Source organism: Wasmannia auropunctata, unplaced genomic scaffold (genome assembly GCF_000956235.1).
Source record: "Wasmannia auropunctata unplaced genomic scaffold, wasmannia.A_1.0 LD334172.1, whole genome shotgun sequence".
In the NCBI taxonomy this organism is placed as follows: domain Eukaryota; kingdom Metazoa; phylum Arthropoda; class Insecta; order Hymenoptera; family Formicidae; genus Wasmannia; species Wasmannia auropunctata.
The window spans coordinates 139,889-161,320 of NW_012028718.1; the positions used below are offsets into that span (position 1 = coordinate 139,889).

Consider the following 21,432-nt stretch of genomic DNA (forward strand, 5'->3'; position numbering starts at 1 on the left):
TGTGCAATACGTTACATTTTACATTTTGAAAATTTTAAGATAAGAAATTTAAGATTTTAAATTTCATATAAAATTCATTAAATATATAAAGAAAAAAATGCATAATGTATATCCTTAATTACAAGAGAAACTAAGAATGTGATATATAAAAATATTTAAAATAGAAATAAATAAAATAAATGATTATTTTTTCAAAAAATTCATAAGTTTACAAACAAATCAGAATTTAAAGTGTAATATAAAATATAAAAATGTTAAAAAGAAATTTAATGTTAAGTGATTTCTTAACATATTAATTTACTTTGGAATTTAAATAGAAGAGAGACACTCTATTCTAACTGAATTTAGATGTCTCTAAAAAATTCTGAGGGACATATTATATTCATTTTATAGTCATTTCGTAACACGTTTTGATTACCATGTTATAATGTCAAGATGGTGTAATAATCTCAACTTGAGGTACGCAATTAGTACGGCATTAACAACAGACAATACGTTTGTGTTTTCTAGTCAATGATCTTCGGTATTATCTGTCCGCTTCTCGAGTCACGGAACGTGACCACGATAACAAGCCGACAATACTCATCTGCTAAACAACATTACGTCACGTCACGTTCCTCACATAATATTCCTAATCTTAACGAAAACAAGTAACCGACCGTCTTGTTCCTAACTGTAGATTACGGCAATTTCACGATGGACGAGGAAAATAATTTTTTAAAAAGTTCCGATGTCGCGACTGTTTTAACATTACTTAGCGGTGCTTTTATCTTCATGTATAAATATCGAAACACATCTCTGAAAAATCATGTCGAAAATTAAAAGAAAAATTAACGACAGAAATATTCGATCAATGGCCATATTTATATTAGCGCTTTCGTTTCTGGATAAAAATCCTATTATATACGTCTCGATAATTTAAATTTCCTAATTCGTCGCGGACCGCAATCACGCGGTTTGCCAATCAAAGTCCCGAGACCGCAGTGCGGTTAATTTCTTAGGACCGGTCGTTGTATGAGAAGCTACGCAGTAGCTTTCTGTACCAAAGTCTCAGGTTCAAATCCACCCAGAACAATATATATAACTTTATATAATCGCTTTTAATCGATTTAAACGCGATACGCCACTTCTCGGAGGCAACGGCAAGTTAAGAAAAAATATGTAACACCAAATTAAATATATCTACTTGATATCAAGATGTATAGACTCAAGTTAAGAGAAAACATTTTCTCTTGAGTCTATACATTTCAATTTAAATTGACATATTTAATTTAGTGTTACATATTTTTTCTTAACTTGCCGTTGCCTTCTGAGAAGTGGCGTATCGCTTCTAAGTCGATTAAAACCGATTATAGAGTTAATTATTGTTCTCGGTGGATTTGAACCTTCTTTGGGTCTTTGGCACAGAAAGCCGCCGCGCAGCTTCTGACGCCACGACCACCACGTCGGAAGAGATTAACCGCACTGCGGTCTTATTACCATGTGACTGTCTGCACCTGTGCTAATTGCGAATCGCGAAAGACGTCGAATCTATATCTACACGGCAGCAAAACGGGAACGCGGCGGTGCTCTCTATGGTTCGAACAAGGTTCCGAACGCGAGGCGAAACGCGAAACCGTGGGCGAGGAAATTCCGCGGATCGATCTAATTCGCTTGCAACGAGGGGTGTTTTATAGACGAGTGCCCAATAGGGTAGCTCCTGAAGAAATTCACGAAAAATTTATTTCGCCCTGGAGCTGACGGGGTGCTCGGACGAAACACGCGATGATGCACGCGACTGCGATTTACGTAGCATTGCAGCCCGCCAGTCGCCGCACGCAACCGCCCGTCTGGATGCTAAAACGCGGACCAGCGACCCCTTGTTACACTTATTTACGATTTATTGTTAGGTTTGCGTGTTTTTGCAATTCCCCGCGACCTGCGAATATCAAATCATCAGCAAGCGTCACGGTATCATTGATTAAATATGAATTCAACAGATGAAAAGGAACAATTTTGAAAATAAAAAGTAAATTATAAACAAGAGTGGAAATTGAAAGCGAAATTGCACAGACTTTTTCTATCGTATTTTAACTGTAATCTAAATTTCGCTCTCTCTCTCTCTCTCTCTCTCTCTCTCTTCCATCTAGACAAACTTGTTGAATATAAATATATTGTTCAACTTCAAAGACTGGACTATTTTTATAACCTTGTTTTGTCGTGCTTGCATGTTTCAGGCACCAAGAAGATGGAATACAAGACCAGACAATGGCACGAGAAGTGCTTCTGCTGCGTGGTCTGCAAGAATCCGATCGGCACGAAGAGCTTTATCCCGCGCGAGCAGGAGATTTACTGTGCCGGATGTTACGAGGACAAGTTCGCCACCCGGTGTGTTAAGTGCAACAAGGTGGGCCACTCCTTTCTCTGTATCGATATGATTACTCCGCGCATCTCGCGTACGTTTATTGCGTGTCGCGCAAAAAGCTCGTCGAGCGTAACAGGCGAATCAAAAGCGGGATCTCCGTTGCGAGACCATAAATCTCAATCTGATAAACTCTCGCTGATACAGTCTCTGTGTGCGTATCGATGCTTTACAGTTACGTAGGTCGTTAAATGAAACGGCCATTGCAACAATCATTCATTTAATTCATATAAAACGTATCAATCGCTGAATTACTGACGTTCTTTTACTTCCGACGAATCCTGCGTCATTTTTAAATGTTTCCGTGTTTTTAACATTTTTTTCATAAATCTTTCATAGCCACACAATCTTTGAAACTCCTTTATTGATGCTCATGATGTAACTTCAGTATCATCTTAAATGACTCTCTTCCACCACTCATACGTATATTGCGTCGCGTATAAAACTGCATCAAAATATTCGTCCTTTTTTATTTCTATATACATTTTGTATCCTATTATATTAATATAATATATCGACAGATATATCTCTTTATTCACTATCTCTTCAATTGGTATTTTTATTCGGACAATCAGTTAATTGATTCGTGCTGTTACTCTTATTTTCTTTGCATCATGTTTCGAAGGAGAAATCTTGAGAAATAAGCTCTATTAAATGTCTTAAAAAAAAACGCGAATGTAAGCCGTCGGGATGTAACGGATCGATGAAGCGACTTGTCCTACAAGATATCGCGAACTCTTTGTTGCAGATCATCACCAGCGGCGGCGTGACATACAAGAACGAGCCGTGGCACAGAGATTGCTTCACCTGCAGCAACTGCAACAACTCCCTAGCGGGACAACGATTCACGTCGCGCGACGACAAACCGTACTGCGCCGACTGCTTCGGCGAGCTGTTCGCCAAGAGGTGCACCGCTTGCTCCAAGCCGATCACCGGTGCGCATCACTTTTATTTTTTATTCATTTGTTGTTAATAAAAAAAAATAAAAGAATAAAATATTTATAAAATTAAAAATATTAGAAACTGAATCTTCTCAAAAGTTCAAATTATTAAGTTACATAAATTTGACTTTTTGAAAAAAATAATCGATCATTTAATCACGTGCTCATTATTATTCGACAATAGATCTTTTAATGAATATACGCACGTTCCACCGTTATAGAAATCATTCCGAACACAATATGTATACGAACGCGCGATGTAAGTGAACAGCTGGAATAAATAAGCTTAATCTGATCGGTGATTTGTATCGATTAATTTGCAGGTATTGGTGGCACTCGCTTCATCTCATTCGAGGATAGGCACTGGCATAACGATTGCTTCATCTGCGCGGGCTGCAAAACTTCGCTGGTCGGACGTGGCTTCATCACCGACGGCGACGACATCATCTGCCCCGAGTGCGCCAAGATGAAGCTGATGTAAAGCGCGCGGCTTCACGACGTCGAGATTGACAACGGGATCGACAGCAGAGGGGCGAAGGGAGAGAAGGAACGAGGAGCAAGACGCACTTCCGATCGCGGAATCCGTATAGTCAAGCGGATTTCCGTTGCACGCCATAATAAATACTGCGTCGTCGTGATCTTACTGGCCGTCAAATTCGAACTCGAGACGCACGCAGACGATAGGGAAAACTTCGCAGAGCCACATCGACAGACGAGATCGCGGGGAGACGTAATGAAAATTATAAATGAAAAAAAAAAAAAGAAACAGCAGAACCTTCGCGTTAACGCCGCGATAATTTTTGTTACGAATAACCGACGTGTTTTGACGGAGATTTTCCGCGCCGACTTTCTTTCAGAGGTAATGGCAAAGCTCTCGAGAATCCCCTGACCAAGTCCTCGGCTTGGTCAGCACAGTGACTTCACGATCGCCGAATTGGATCGTTCGGAAAGAGAGGCGGCGCGAGAGAACGCGAGAAGTCGTTTCTAGCTTCGTAGTTGTAGCGACATTAGTCTATTCGTTATTATTTCGTTCTACGTGTATTTATGAGAACACTGACGCGAATCCGCCTGTGTTCGAAATGATCTTGCTCGATCGTCGCGTCGGGCTCATCGAAGATTGAAAGAGCTGACAATGAACGCGGGAGAGAAGGAAAAATATATATATAGAATGCGCAACCAGCGAGCTTGATGAAGAGAAATCAAATCGCCTTACTTGTAATAAAATCTATCGTTAATGTGAACACGTCGATTAGGATATAATGAATAAGCCTAAGCGCTCCGCGTGCTCTCGTGATGTTACTAATATTAATAACGTTTTTTTTTTGCTTTGTACAATGGTAGAGAGATAAACGCGCGCGTGTGCGCACAAAGAGAGTCCTACATATTATTATATATATTCTTATGAAGAACTAAAATTTGATATATACGTATAGCGATGTTATTTCTATTTCGACTCGCACTCGCGCGAGAAAACGCGACGGTCTAACACATACACGATTCACGCTACACATCGACACTAATCTACCCGATTGACTACTACTTTTTCCTTCTCTTGCCTTCTTTGTACGATGCTATTCTTCTCTCATATTTAATAATCCGTAAATAACGCCAACTGTTTATTTGCGAATCAACAGTTGCCAATTGCTAATTTGCGAATTATGAAGCTTACCGCGAAATGAGGAAAATCGATTATTGATTTTCTATATGTGTTAAAAAACGTGTTCTCCAAAACTATCGATACATATGCATATTCGGATTTTGGGAAAAAGTTATTTTAACTAACCGAAGAAAGGGTGGAAATTCTTCTTATCAACCAATTTATTGATTTCTGTACGCGTTACACGCGTGCCGTTAGTTGGAGCAGGATACGATAAACAATATGTACGTGTTTCGATTTCACGATATCCCGACTCTCTTCTCTTCTCGACCTTTCTCTCCCTTTCTCTCGTTCGTCGAGAGAAATAGGCGCGCAACGTCGTAGGGATCCATCATCGTCCCCGTGTGAATCGCACGCGCGAGCACACACACGGCACACATACGCACACATGCACACGGCACACGGCAGACGTACATACATACACGATACACACATACACACGTACGCATGCAAACACTTTTTTGCAATAACATATTAAAAGAATTTTGTTGAAAAAAATTACGATAAAATAGGGACAAAGCTCGCATCTACACACATGCACGAGCGTACACAAATATACACCCACATATGAATATACATACATGCGAACGAGTGTGCGGCGGACGCACACGCGGAAATACTAATTGTGGCCTTATCCGCACCGAATACCATAGGAATAAAAAAAAAAGGGAACTAACTTACAGTAATTTACTTCGTTATGAGATATTTAATATCAAATCTATTGTTATACAACGCGAAACGAAGGTAAGTGTAACGCCGCGCGAACCGAGTCCACGAACACGGGAACTGCGAGACCAATTCGAACCACGAACGTTCCGAATTGTTAATCGCAACCAATATAAGTCACACACACGTGCTATAATATTATATGTATGTTATCCGACGGAGTCACTTACACACACTAATCGCCTTAATTAGTAAACGATAAAAAAAGAGATTATTCTATATTCAGCGTATCCTATACACTGTTACACTGTAAAATTGATAAATAAATAAATGTAATTATTTACATAGGAGTTTTGTGTCCCATCTCCTGACTGCTATCGATAATTCTTTTGAAATTGAGAATGCTGGAGAAACGCGACGATAATAAATTATTAATTCATTTCTTTCGAAATTAATGAAATTTATGTTTTTTATTATGTATTTTTAACGGAAACAGAAGTATGCAATATAGATTAATAATTATTTAATACATCAATATATATATAAATATAAACATAAGATAATCACGTAATATATTACTACATTATAATCCAAAAATTAAATAATTTAAAGAAAACACAGCCGATCTTACTTTATATAATTAGAGTTTTTAAATAAAACAAGAAAGCTTGCTATTTATTTCTTGATGTCACGTATTTTTCAATAGGTCACAGTTAAATTTTTAATTTATTTATTGTACGTGTTTTTAAATTTTAAATTCTAAAAGTTAAATTTAAAAACTTATGATTTAAAATTTAATATCGGTCAATAGGTTATTAATAAATGTTAAAAATTAATATCAATTTTCTATTACCACCAAATAATTTAACAAATAAATTATTAAAATGTACGATTATAATCGTTCACGATTAGAAATAACGTACATATAATATCGAGATCAATTAGCATTATAAAAAAGTCGTACAAAAATTTATTCATTTAAGAATTAAAATTATAATTTTAAGAGAATTATATTTTACAGTTACAGAACTGTGATACAATTAAATTGAATTGATTAATGATTCATCAATTTATTGTAATTGTTAATTTATTGTATCGCATGATATCAATTAAATAGATTAATTAAAACAGAAACATAATTAAATGTGTGATGACACATTCTGCTGCCATCTAACAAATCAGGTAAAGTCATCTCCTGCTGATGATATTCTACCCACAGATGTAAAATTTAGTTTCTTCTTTCTTCTGTAGATGTCTATACCATTTCCTTACGCTACATAATAAAACGAGAGTAAAAATTATAATGAAAAAGTTATAAAATTTCATAACTAACGTGTTGTTAATTAATCCGCATTAATTTTTTATTTTTATTAACATTTTCTGCAATAAAACGTTAACAACAATTTCTAATTTAAATCAACATTAGCAATTGACGATGTTTTAATGAAATTAATTCGATCTCCGTTAAATTGAGTTAAATTTTTTAAACAAACGTAAAAAGATGAATGAAAAGACCATGAAGTAAATGTACATTATTGTACGATTATATTCTCGTCAAATGTAATTTTCTCATCTGCAGTAATATTCAGTTCCACTAGTTATTTTATGTTTTGCTCCTCAAATTCAATTTCAGTAATTTGTGTAAAGATTAAAGACTGGTTTCGCACATGGTGGCGTGCATCGTAAAAGTGCAGGAAATTCATTTCGGCGCACAACAGTTGAATATGTGCAGGGTCACCGTAAGTAAATCGGCGTCGAGTTCATCATCGACATTAAGGTCGTGTTGTCGGAGGTCACACGATAGGTCAATGCACGCTCGGCTCTCCTGCGTGACAGCGAGCCAACCATTGGATGACGACTTCCAAATTACATTTTACTTCATCAGCTCCGACATCAATTTATCCAAGTCCACTTACAATGACACTTTACATCACGGAGCCCCTAGGCGCTATTGAATTTCGAGAACTTCTCCCGCAAAAAAATGAGAGAGCCTTCCAAGAAAGTATTCATGAATTTACATGAGAAGCTTCACGTACTTTTTTCAAAAAAGAAGCTTTAATTATAACAACATTAAAAAATTATATTGCAACCTTTATAATAATTATTTTTTATTTTGATATGTCTCAAGGATCACGTATTTTCTAAATCTTGTTTGTAATTGTAATTTTGTCATCTTTTATCATCACGCTTCACAAAGAGAATATTGATTGATTCATTGATTGATTAATTCATTGATTGCTCTATTTATAACGCGCTCTAGGATAATATCCTCTCAAGCGCTAGATAGACATAAAAGTTAATACATATTAACAATAGAAAGCTTTTAAATAGAGATTTTTTTTTTATTTTTAATTGAGCAATTACTATCTAGAGTATATAGAGTATATTAGATTGAAAAAGTACAATATTAGTCATGTGTTATTTAATACATTTTTTATATATATTTATAGTCATATATAGAAACAATTTTCCAAAATATTAAACAAAAAGCTAATACTTCGAGTTTCTAAAAAAATTGAATTTTTTTTTCTTTAATTATAAGCTAATAGGATAAAATGATACGGAAAAATAAGTACTTTTAATAATTACATCTCGGAGTCAGATTATTCCAAAAAAGAGATTTATTTTGAACGTTTCCTCTCCATTTTAATGCAAAATGAATGAACTCCAAACTCGATCCTAAAATCTGTATAAAAGCATTGACGAGAACAGTTCTGGAACGGTAATTCTCTATGTACGCGTAAGCTGCCGTTTCTGTAAAATTAATCTCCTTTTCGAAGTTATGCTTTCCATTCGCGTTAAAATCTGCTGACAGAACGAACAAATGCGCGTTTCCGATGTGCAGAGTCGTTCTGCATATTTAGCGAACGCGCGCGCCTTCTGTACCAAACGCTGTAAGCCAAATCTCGCGAGCAGAACTGTTAATTACACGCGGGGCACCCACACGCGCGGACTCGTGCGCGCTTACACGCGTGAACGAGCGCCGCGCGCTCCCGAGGTAAGGAGAGGTCGATGGAAAGTGGTATAATCGCGAATGTGGATCGACTCAAGGAGAGCAGAGAGACGAGGAGATCCTTTACCTTACTTATGTAACGAGCGACCATGGTGGTGTCTCGTGTCTTCGACCGCGTCCCGAAGAGGGAGAGCGAGAGCCTCTGCCTCTCTCCACACGGAGAGGCTGCCGACTCCCCCGTTCTCACTCCTCCGTCCTCCTCGTCCCCCACGAACGTCACCGTTCGCCTTGACTCTGTCCCGCTCGTACTCCGCTCTCGACACTGTCCCTGAAAATCCCTCCACGGAACCCGTCCACGCAAGCGCGAGCTTAATAGACATTCGCTTGTAATTGTAATTATTATCGAGCCAACGGACAAAGGGATACTTGACATGAGTTGCATACCATGCGCTAAACAATTAAAAATATTTAAGAGACACGTGAGAGACAACGTGCGTGACAATCCGTGATTAATTTGTTTCATTTGTATTAAATCAAATTTTTTTAGAAAAATTATATTACAAATAACATTATTTAATTTAAATGGTATTTAAATACCTATTCCACATGTTACGTGCTATTCTTATTATATTTAAATATGTGGATCATGAGTCTTTTAATATATTTATTATCTGATATTTATCCCAGTTTTCTCCGAATATTAGATGCGAAATAACACAATCCCAGAGGGAATCGGAACACTGCGGCGGAATATGTAATAACACGATAAATTGCCTTCTGCATCTTCATATACGTCAGCTTATATGAGAATTCTCGTAAACCTTTATCCCAAAGGAGACGGGAGAGCTTTGGTTGCTGTCCGCTCGAATCCTAATCTCGCTCCTACGTGTCTTTGTGGACTTCGGTCATGACGTTCCTCTTGGCCATCACCGGAATCTAATAGACATAACGTTACATCCTCGGCGGGCTGGTCTGCACTGCGGCGGGTTCTGGCTTCGTCCGTTTCACCTATGTCTCTCTCTCTCTTTTTTGATCCATTTCCCATGTCGCGGCCCGTCTTCGTCGGATTTGTTTGACATCGGAATCTCACTGAAGAACGATTGTTAAATCTTCTATCTCGGGGTCAGTGACATTTGCCGCGCGGTCTTCTGCCCCGCGCGCCTTCACCGATATAAATAAAAATCAATCGGTTTTTTTTCTCTCGCACGCCGAGAGGGTTAAAAGAAATGTTCCCAAACCGCGATTCGTTTTCCAAGAAATCCGATAGGACTTGTGGGGCAAACAAAATTATTTTCATCGCATTCTTTTCTTGCCCGTGAATATTGAAATTTAAAGATCGACGCTGCATATTTTAACCCATGTCGGGTTTAATCGCGTACATTATGACGTCAAAAACAGGGAAATTCTCTCTCACACAATCTCTCTTGTGTAAAAAAGATTTAGAATAAAATTAGAACCTCGAAAATATCTTTCATGTTTACAACTTATTTACGTTGTAAATTATAGAAAAAGTAATCCAGGGGGAAAAAAAGTCTCTATTCCGAGACGTCAATGTGGCGAACTATGCAAAACGTTATTTCCGCTATTTCTACAAAAATCCAAAGCCTTGGCAAAGCCATGACGCACAAGCAAGTCTATTTTCAAGGATTTATTTTTATTTTTAATCACTTTCCATGGGCTCTGCACGTGGTTTTACAAGAGCACAGCTCGCCATGAAAATTTCCACACGCTTCCAACATCAATACGTAACCAGATCGGCGGTCGCGTCAATCTTAAATTTTTACAAATCGGTTCGAATGGTAAGGCAAATCGGCTCAACGAGCGAGGCAAAAAGCCGTCGCGCTGTTGTAGCGGTGTTACTCCGCCGCGAGAGATGATTTCGACACCGAAAACGGGGGCCGTTGTGTTGTCGGAGGTCATTCGTCGGTTCAACGTTCGGGCCATTTACCTGTCCGCCAACTCGAATCCTTGGCCGCTGACATTGCGGAGAGCGACATTAGCATCCCCGCTTCACGGACGACTATTGTAACACCTCGGAGACAGAGAGACCGACGTAGAAGGGCACGCCGAGCGGGCAGATGATGAAAGGGATTTTCAAAGATGAATAATATTAAGCAATAACGAAGAAATATAAACGTTCCAACAAAACTTGTATTGCCAGAAAGTAAAAACACCATAGTATCCATAATCGTTAAAGACGCAACGGTAAAACAGTGAAAGTGATCATAAAGTTTACGAAAATTTCAAGATACACTTAATAAACGACGTTTAACTTATTTTAAGTCCGTCAATATCTTTTACATTTAATTGCTTACTATACTTACACGCTTCTCAGATGTGCAAATATTTTTCTGATATAATTATAATTTATTTTTTGAATAAAGAAATTTGAATTAATAAAGTTAATATAAACAGCATTAGTCTAAAGGAATTGCAAAGTACTCTCGAACAACATTTACATTGAAGAATCTCTTTCATTCATATAAAATAAATTATAATTGACTCGGAAAAATATTTGCACGTCTGAGAAGCGAGCAAGTAGTAAGCAAGAGCGATACGCGTTGTACACTCGGAGCGGAGATAATTCAATGAGTTGAATGACCAGTGCGCGACGGAGCGCCCTACGCGTTCGCCGTTTCGCGCGCGTCCTCGAGTTAAACAATCTTCATGAAATTGAAAGAGATGACCTCGCCGGCATCCCATCTATCGGCGCCTCGATCGGCGCTGGAATGACGGAAGAGAGCGAGAGAAGGATTAAGGCAGGAACTCGGCTTCTCTTTTCGGCTTCGTGGAAGGACGCAAAAGGATGGGGAGGAAGAGAAGGAGGAGGAGGAGGAGGAGGAGACCAGCCAGCCTCCGCTGGCCGCTTCCTCCAGGAGAGTGCCTTGACCCTGAGCCGAGCGCGGCGGAGTCTCTTCGGGACGAAGAAGAGAAGAAAAGTGCGAAGGAACCGATGCCTCGGAGTGTAATCCGGGTCGCGCTACCTTGTCCGTTGACTTTCCGTGGCGTTCGCACAGAAGCCGAGAGGGAGTCCGTTGCTACCGGAGGAAGGCAGAGGGAGATTCAGTGATGTAATTCCCTGGCCATGGATCCCTAATGAAGATAATACGGCGTAAATCAAAAGTCGATAACCATTCAAGGACATTGCGCGATCAAGAATACCTCTGGTAGATGCCTAGGCAACGATCGCTTGCTTTCGTACGAGGTTTTATTTCTTCAATTAGGTAGACAAAAATTACTGAAAAAGCAAATAAAATTAATTCCTTGATTTAAAAAATCATTGATTCTGTGAAATCCGTTGTTTCTGAACGAGACTTTTGAGAAAGAGAAGACAGAAGGGAGCCGGCAGGAGAGCGGAGAAGCGAAAGAGAGAGTGAGAGAAAAAACAGAAATTTATTGACCGTGAGACTCCACCTCTATCGAAGACTCCATCAATAAAACGGTAAATAATTACAAAGAAAGGAAAGTAAAGACACACGAAAATTTGAAGAACGGCGCGTCGTACGTAGTGTAGTGTCTCCTATGCAAAATGATGGGGATAGGGGGAGAAAACGTGAGGGAGGGAGAGAAGCAAGATGAAATAAGATAGAGGAGTCTGGTGACGGCGGACGAGGGGGACAGGTCCGGGTTATAGGATGGAGGGAGGCAGGAAGGTATTGCCGGCGGACACGGTGGAGGTGGCAGGAAGAAGGACGAAGGAGACGAGGAAGGAGAAGCCGAAGGGAGATGACCGGCAAGTCGAACGAAGACGCAAGTTCATATCCAAGGAGATGTGGGACGATGCCCCGGAGTAACCTCCATCAAGGATGGACTTCCACCATCCACTGACGGCGGCGGCGCGGCGGCGGCCCCCGAGATGCATTATACATCCTTGTTACACGCGTCTGGACAATTAATCTTGTAACAGCGGTTTCGGATGGGCGTCTCGCGATTAAGCCGCGTGAAGAACAATCAAATAAATTACTTAAAAAATGTATTAATAAAAATATAAATTAATTAAAATTATACAGCAGTAGCATTAAATATTTCTCTCGAATAAGCCCCGCTTGGGGCTTAATCGAAATGTTTTGTGATATAAATAAATGTCAAACAATTTTTCAAAGATTAAAATTACTGGTCGTTTCTTTGTTTAGCAAATTTTCACTTTGGGCTCGACATTTGCTAAATCCGCCACTGTGTAGCGGCGAACGGCCTCGATCCGCGAGAAGACGAAACCACGCGTGGCGCGCGGAAAAGCGAGTTCTCCGCGCGGAGAAAAGTGCTTTGCCCGCGGTGCTCGGTCACCTCGACGAATGCCAGAGAACGGATCGAAACCGCGGTTTGGAGGAGTTTTATACAGGGCGTCCCAGAATTCGCGTGTCTCCTTTCAGCTAGGAGATTCTTTGAGCAATTTTTGGTGTCTTCTTCTTGCACAAGTCCTCTCACGATTAACGGAATTTACAATATATGTATGTACAATATATTTGTACAAATATTCTCTCTTCGGTTTAAATAATATTTATTTAATAATAATAACGGAATGGCGTATCGTAAAATAGGAAGATATTTCGATGATAACTTATGTTATATATTAAGACTATGTTATTTACAATTCAAATACAGATATCGTTATAGCATACATTTGAAAATGCGAGAAGGAATAAAATGTTGAGGAAACTTGTAAATGATTTCTATTTATTTCAGATATAATAAATTATACTGAATATTTCTCCTACTCTCATTCTTCTATTCAACTTTATGAATAGCACGCAGTCACCCAATTACGCGAACGAGATAGAACAATTACCTCGCGTTCGCGTATTTTATAACCGAGCGAATACACGCGCGCGATATAAATCGGTATTTCCGGTGTTTTCCTTCGGCGAATGCGCGAAACGAGAAGTGAGGTCAATGCTTGCTGAAAGAGACGATCGGCGTTCGAGTAAACAGAAGTACAGGAATGTGGAACGTGCTCATTATGTGGTTGTCTCTTAATCTCAGGGTGATCGAAAGACGCAGCTGAACTTTTACAAGCCTCGAAAATGCGTTCCGTGTATTCGAATACGTTAATTATACAAAAACGCGTCATGCATCGTAATATCTTGTAATCGAACTTTTTCTCAAATCATTACAAAATCGTCAAAATTCTTCTCAGTTCTCGCATAGAAAGTTTATTATGCGCTCTTACAAACAAATATGTTTATTTAACAAAAAATAAACTTGTTAAAGAAATTTAGAAAATCTAAAATTAATTAGGGAAATGGTATAAATATATTTGAATTTTTATATCGCACTATATTTCTAGACATAAATAAAAAATAATTATAAATAAAGTTTATTCTCATCGATGCCTTAATAATTATATATAGAATTAAAAATTTAAAAACCTCACAAATAATAATAAACTTGTAAGAATTAAAAACTGCGGAATTTAGATGCAAAAAAGTATAATAAATTAAATTAAATTAATATAATTACATTCAATGTTTTTAATCACAAATTCTTATAAATGATTAATATTTGAATTTGAAAAGACTAACAATAAAATCAAAAAGACACAAATACGCAAAATTAAGAAAAAAGACTCAGAATTATATTTGGGTTTATTTAATATTAACTAGTTTTTTCAGAATTTACCTCTCTTTGCAACCGTTTTATGTGATCGCATCTTTCATAGATGTGCCTTCATAAATGAAAAATATATTACCTGTATAATTTTTTCCTCGATATCCAATATCCGATAATTTTGAATCAAGAATCTACGATTATTGATTTTGAAAATGGATGACGAATCAACCTTCCTGGAAGTTATCTCGGCGAAATGTCATCGCCGTCAAAATCCGCCGATGACGTGACTCACTAAGCATGGCCATGAAATTCCCAAAGCGATTACCAGAACTCGTCCATCCAAAAGAAAGTGTTGCAGTAATAATCTAGAGCACTAACGATTTGCGCACGTCGTAATGACGCGCGTCGTATTCGTGCCACTCCGAAATCTGTCTTAGTCACACTATACTTTCGCTAATTAACGGTAATCAAGATTGAGAATTTGATCATAACGAGTTAAAAATTATCCCTTAAGGGACGAATCGCAAAATTATCCGCACACGAGACGAATGCTGAATTGCAAACGAGTTTTTTTGGCCTTAAATGAGTTTTGCGTTGATATCGAAGAATTATAATTATATCTCATTATATAATAATATTTTGTTATTATTCATTTTTACTTCTACAAATGTATTAATAAAATAATTTTTTTTTTAATTCAATCCTCTTTAATTACTCTGACTTAAATCTAAATTTCTTTTTGTTAATATAATTTTTTATTTAATTGAGTAAATAAATATATATACGATTAAAAAGTTGAAAAAAAATATATATATTTAACTTTTTAATCATCGAAAAAAGCGAAACATTGTTATAATCACTCAGACGATTAAAGAAATCACTTCTAAAGAAAGAATGCTTCTGAACAGTATTCTAAATTCATTAGCAGTGTAATGGCTAGAAAATTACGGGATAAATCAACTTTTTTTTATCGTGCTTATCGATAGATTTACGATGCTGTTACGATCCAAAATTGTCGCCGAAAGTCTTATTCTCACGAATCTTGATTTAAAAAAAAAAGAACACTATTCCGAACGGCAACGTTGACGCATTACTCACGCGTGCGCGAAAGTAAGTGCGTGTGCACGCGGATGCGCGCGTGTACGCGTTGCGTGTGCACGACTTGTGTGCATTCACGTCACGTGACTTCGCCTTAACCCAGTGTCAGCGGCCAGTTGTTCATGGCTCACAACGAGAGCGCTTTTTGGGTCTAGGTCTGCCGAGGGCGTTCACCCCGCTTACGTTGTTAACACACTTACGATACTGCACGAGGCCAATGGCAGCGTTAGTGCGCGCCTCGTTTCCTACCACCTTCCACGGGTCAGACGAGGAGAGGCGCGAGGCGCGTCTGCCTACGCCAACTACGACCCGCAGGCACGTGGTCAAGAAGCTTCACTTTTAATCGTCTCGCGATGCAACCGCCCAGTTCCCGAAATCTCGCATAATACGGAAACGAGACGAGCGTGCATCGACCTCTGAAATTGTTAAGTCTTGCAAGATGCAGCAACGTGACTTTGAAACGTAAAAAGACGTAAATTTTTAAATAGTATCGCAAGATTATTACATACTTTATTACTTATTTAGGTTTTAGAATAGAAAACTATGTCGGTGGAAAAGGATGGATGCGTGGTTTAATAGATTCTATTTGTAAATCAACAGTCCTCTTCTTGGCTTTTATGTATGCTGAAGGAAATAAATATATTCTATCTATATTAGGTTTCTTATAAGAGATATGCGTGAAAAAATTTTATTTCCATTGCCTTACGCGATTATTTAAGAATCATATTCGAATGTCTAATAATCTGTTTTACATTGTGATTTATACAGTTCTACACACTAATCATATAACTTTATATATCATTACATATACAACGCGATCGATATTAATTATAATAATTATTAAATATTAATAAAATTCAATAGAATTAAAAAACAAATTTCCGAAATTTTTTGAAATAATGTCGTTATGAATGTTGACAGCTCCGAAAACTTGGTCTGCAGAATCATACAATATAATTCTGCAGACCAAGTTTTCGGAGCTGTCAACATTCATGACATTATTTCAAAAAATTTCGGAAATTTTTTTCAAAATTTTATTGGATTTTATTAACATTTAATAATTATTATAATTAATATTGACGTCGCGTTGTATATGTAATTGATATATAAAGTTATATGATTAGTGCGTAGAAATGTATAAACCACAATGTAAAACAGATTATTAGACATTCAAATAAACTTCATCTATAAAAAAAAAATGTTACATAAAATTAAGAAAAAGTGTGTTTGAAAGTACACAAGTATTTAAAAGTATACTTAAAAATATCATTAGCAGAATTATGTTGCAGGACTTTCTGTAAATTGTCGATTTTTCTATTTAATCGATTTCAAACATGTGATACATATACAATTTTGTGATCATATTAATGGAATATCGGTAAGACCAGTGATCGCAAACTGAGATTACTAGCTTCCGGGTCCCGTTACTCAGGCAGCAAATGTAAAGCAAATCGCCTGTTTATACCCGTTAAAACCGATCGTACTCCCACGTTGGCGATAAGTTTCTGGCACGAAAGGTCAACGCGATAAGAAGCAAGCCGAGAATGAGGAACGTCACCGTCGCTTGTTGCTATATATTGTCGCCGTGAGTGCAGAAGACTTCCGGCCTCGTCGCCGCCCGCCGATCGTCGCCGTCGTGACGAAATTCACTCTCATCCCTATACAGTTACGCCGATCGTGTACTTTCGTTGACGCCGAGCGGAAAAGTACCCTAAACGCGATCGAGACGAAACGAATGCGGCGCGCGTTTTATACCGTTAGGCCTCAAGGTGATCGCTCGGCTCCGGTTCGCTCCTCGCCGAGCATCGAGGAGGAATCGCTCGCACGGTGGAAGAAACGCGCGTTCGCGCGCGCGCACGAGAGAGAGAGAGAGAGAGAGAGAGAGAGAGAGGAAGGCGAGGTAGGAAACGCCATGAGAACGTTCGACATGAATGGACCGGCAGACTCTCGACACCGTTATCGTTATCGCGACTCTGACGTAGGTAGAAATCGTGCTGCGTGAGCGCGGGCGCGCGCGAAACATGCGTCGCGATCGCGTGAAGATGTCCTGTCGACGCGTCCATCGGGATATCTTAATCCTTTAACTGTTAAGAGAAACTCTCGGGGCACCTCCGCGCGAACTGCAATGATCGTTGCGATACCGTTGGAACACGTATACGAGAAATTTTTTCGCGAACTCCAAAGAAAGCGAATGAGAATGACAGCAATATTTCAATGTTAAAATATATGGTAAAATGGGAGAAATTAATTATTAGATAATTAAAACGTATATTGAAGTTAACGAATTAAATAATTGCAAAAAAAAACTGATATTGATATAGTAACAAATATGTAATATAATATAATATTATATACACTTCTTAATTCAATCCTATAAGGTTGCAAATTAAAAAGCCGCTTGGTAACTAATAATTTTCTAACTTTGCATGAATTAGACCAAATATCGATTAAAGAAGGGAAAAATAAGAGACGTGTTTAACAAATTGTTTCTTGTCTATTTTGTGTATTAATTCGAATTCGAGCGCATTAGGAAAAATTCTTAAAGCCTATACCTGCGAAAGCGGATACTTACTAGAAAAAGAGTAGCGTATCGATTTACGGATGCTGCCGGATGGAGCCTAATATAACAGAGTCGCGGCACAAGTAGTCCGAGTGTGTAGGACTACTCTCCGTTATGCAAGATATCGTATTGATACTTCCTGTTGTGCAGAATACACTGCAGATACGCATGTGACAATCGTGTTGGTCACGAGACACACCTCCTATATAGCTATCGGTCTTTTGTCCGCGCGCGCGTGACCGTCGGTCCTAAAACAGGATCATTGAACTGATCCTATCTGTGATCTTGATTAATTCCATGCCTTTTTTATTAAGTTTACACATGCGGTGAATTTTCTTCTATTTATGTGGCACACATTTAGCTAATTATAATTTCATGTTTTTATTTTTCTGTATAAAATATTGTTTGGCCAATCGTTAATTTTAGTATCTTGTAAAAATCAATGTATAAATTATTTAAAAAAAAAAACAGTATAAATTTTAACATATGTATCACAATAAGATAAATCTTAGTTAGATTATACTTCAGTTATTTACCGAGTACTTTGATATTAATATACAAATAATATAAATTACAATATAATGTGAATATCAGCAAAAGAACTATATGCATATGCTCACGGATGTAAAAAAAAATCTAATTTAATCTTATTATAATAGAAAAGAGGAGAGTAGGAGAGAAGAAAAAGAATAGAGAAAGTATTTTTCCGAAAGTGCATTGAACTTCGCTCCTCTTCAAAGCTATACGAGCATCATGCATCAGGCCACTTCTCTAACAATAAGAAGATTCTGTAATACAATAGTGCATAGTGCATGAGGCTTCGAGCAACACCGAAGTGCATGCCGCGATGCCACGAGACACGCCTGCCGCGATTTATCGAAGAGCGACGCGAGAAGGCTTCGATAGGCGAAGCGCGAAGCCGAATGAGAAGAAAATCGCTCGCTCGTCGTCGCCGCCGCGTCGCTCGGAGCTCTCACGTCGCGTACGCGTGCTGCAACACCGCCGCTGCAGCACATGCACCCGCTCGCACACTCGCGCGCGCGCGCGCGGCCAGGCCGTTCAGGAACTGCGATGCGTGACCTAGTGCCGTTGCGGCGCGGCGTTCTACCTTCGAACTAGGTCTTCCTCGTTCCCAACTAAGTCCGCTAAGGCGGCGAATGAGCGTAGAAGGCCAGCGAGAATGCACCACACACACATGCACAGACGGCCGGGGGAGGGGGGGATGGGGGGGCCACCTCTCGCGCGCGGGTGCATCCACCGCGCGTGTCTAACGCGCGTTTATCCGAGCACGAGCCGAACGCGCGGGGGACAATGCGCCGCGCCGCGACGGAGCGAATGCTCTCGAATGTGCGACCCGCGCCGCGCCGCGCCGTGCGCGCGCGTCTTAGAGCTTCCTGCGAAACACACGTCGCACGCGCGCTTCTAGGTCACGTTCATGCAGACCGAGCGCAGCTCGCAGACGTTTCTCGCGATGATGATGAATTAGCAGTAACTTAATTGCAATAGTGTAATAACGCGTGCGAAATTACGCGCGAGAAAACCAGGCAACTTCTGCAAACGCCAATACAGGTATATTTTGTATATAATAGATATCGCAGTTCTATATAATAATCGCGACTGGAAAAAGATTTTATTAAATTATACGCGTGTTTTATTAATCTAATATCATAACTGTAATAGATATCGCGCGATTCCACAGATAAACGTAAGTAGGAAATTATACGCGTATTTTATTAATCTAATATCTAACTGTAATAGATATCGCGATTCCACAGATAAACGTAAGTAGGAAAAGATTTATTATACATTATATATTTTATAAAAGGAGAAAAAGCCAAGATTCAAATAAGAAGTTCTTTAGCCTATCATATACTGGCACCTCTTAATTGCCTTCAAACATATTTTTAAATCTCAAATTCTTAAAATTGCAAATTCTATGCAAATTTTACAGAGCAAACAAAATTACTTTGACGGACAAACTTGTCGTGTTCAGTCGCTTACGCTAGAATATATTTAATCAGAAGAATAGAAATTTCAATACATTAAAATGTCAAAAGAAATGTTGCAATATTTCTTCGCGAGAAACGAGAAATTCGCGTTACCGAAAACCGTGGACGGAATAGCGAAACGGGCGATTACGCAAGGCGGGTCAAACCAATCTACGTCAGTCGCCATTAGGAGGGCACCGTTAGAATTTGCTTGCGCGTTCGCCCGTATTTGTATTATATACTACGTATAGCGACACGCGTGTCTGTGGCGGAATACGTATTAACGCCGCGGACTCGCGACGAAACACCAACGGGGTCAATGCCTCCTATACGGAGCAGTATACCTCGCCGACTTTCCGTAAAGGTATGCCCAGAAACCTCACCCGAGATTCATGCCCGAGTCCAGATAGCGATAAAAAACGAATGTGTTACGGGGGAATTTCCTTTTCAAAGCGTAATCCCCCAGCAGAGGCGATCGTTGCGCGAGGAGCTGCGTGGCAGCTATTTCTGTGCCAAAGGGATCCAAGTTTAAATCCACCCGGAACAATACAAACTCTAAAATCGATTTTAATCGATTTGAAGCGATCGCCACCTCTCGGAAGGGGATAGCAAACCACCGAGAGTATCTCTGCCAAGAAAACCTCTTCTAATAGGCCGTTCGGAATCGCCGTTAAAACTGTAGGCCTCATATATCTACGGATAGGTACGAGTGTGTGCAGAAGAGATCGTCTATCTACGTCTGGGGGACCGGACACGGTACATACATGAAGAAAAGAATCCTCAGTAATCTGTCGATTCTCAAGCATCGGGATCCGCTGCTTATTTACGACACGATAATGCATGAAATATCAACTTAATTACTAGCTCGATCACTTATTTGACGCAAAAACGAGATGCCATGCAAATATAACGAATAAATGAATAATCTTTGTTTTCTTCGCAGATATTATTGAAATAAACACGATTGCAAAATACTGTAGGATTTTGTATTAATCGTGCTTTCTCCAGTATTGGCTCCAATCCGCGAAGAAATTGAGATTAAGGATTTATTATTATATTTAAATGGTCTCGTTTTTGCAAAGTTTACAAATCAAATCACTGACATATTCGTCGATGTCACAATACGGTACTGCGTCCACTATCGTATTAAGTTCTTACGGGATATTTCGATGTCCATCTTGATTAGCACATCGTAAAAGCGTTGTCGAGGACAGGGGTACAGATAAAAGTCTAGTAGGAAAAAAAACCGATACAAGTATAATCGATTCTTTCGAAGATGTATAAGCGAAGGCGTAACTTTTACCTCGAGCGTTGAACTCTTGGCGAAAAGCTCGCGCGGGAACCGTAGTTCATCGAACGAGGTCGCGCACGACATCGTACGATGTAAATTTGATGACGATTCGCGGCATAAATAAAGCGGTTTACGAATTCACTACCTAAAAGTGAAAAATGAAATATGTGTGAGTCACATGTTGTATATTTTTGCATATAATCGTGAAATGGAACGTTCGATCAAAATCGCACACACGTGACTGACAAATGTAACAAACCGGTTGGCAAAAAAAAACGGCGAAAAAGATCTTTTTTGTAACTGTAACCTTTGCGCGATATCTTGATTTTA

The 21,432-nt window shown here is 38.9% G+C and overlaps 1 protein-coding gene across 10 annotated transcripts in view; it reads left to right on the forward strand.

The window, feature by feature from the left end:
* The window catches only part of LOC105459642 (four and a half LIM domains protein 2), a 121,574-nt gene extending 115,566 nt beyond the window's left edge, over positions 1-6,008 (forward strand). For all 10 annotated transcript variants that reach the window (XM_011705830.1, XM_011705831.1, XM_011705833.1 and 7 more), the window contains 3 exons: positions 2,217-2,386; positions 3,150-3,336; positions 3,666-6,008. In XM_011705830.1, coding sequence (XP_011704132.1) covers positions 2,217-2,386; positions 3,150-3,336; positions 3,666-3,823 — 515 coding nt within the window. In that variant the 3' untranslated portion in view covers positions 3,824-6,008. The remainder of the gene's footprint in view (positions 1-2,216; positions 2,387-3,149; positions 3,337-3,665) is intronic.
* Positions 6,009-21,432: the final 15,424 nt, after the last annotated feature.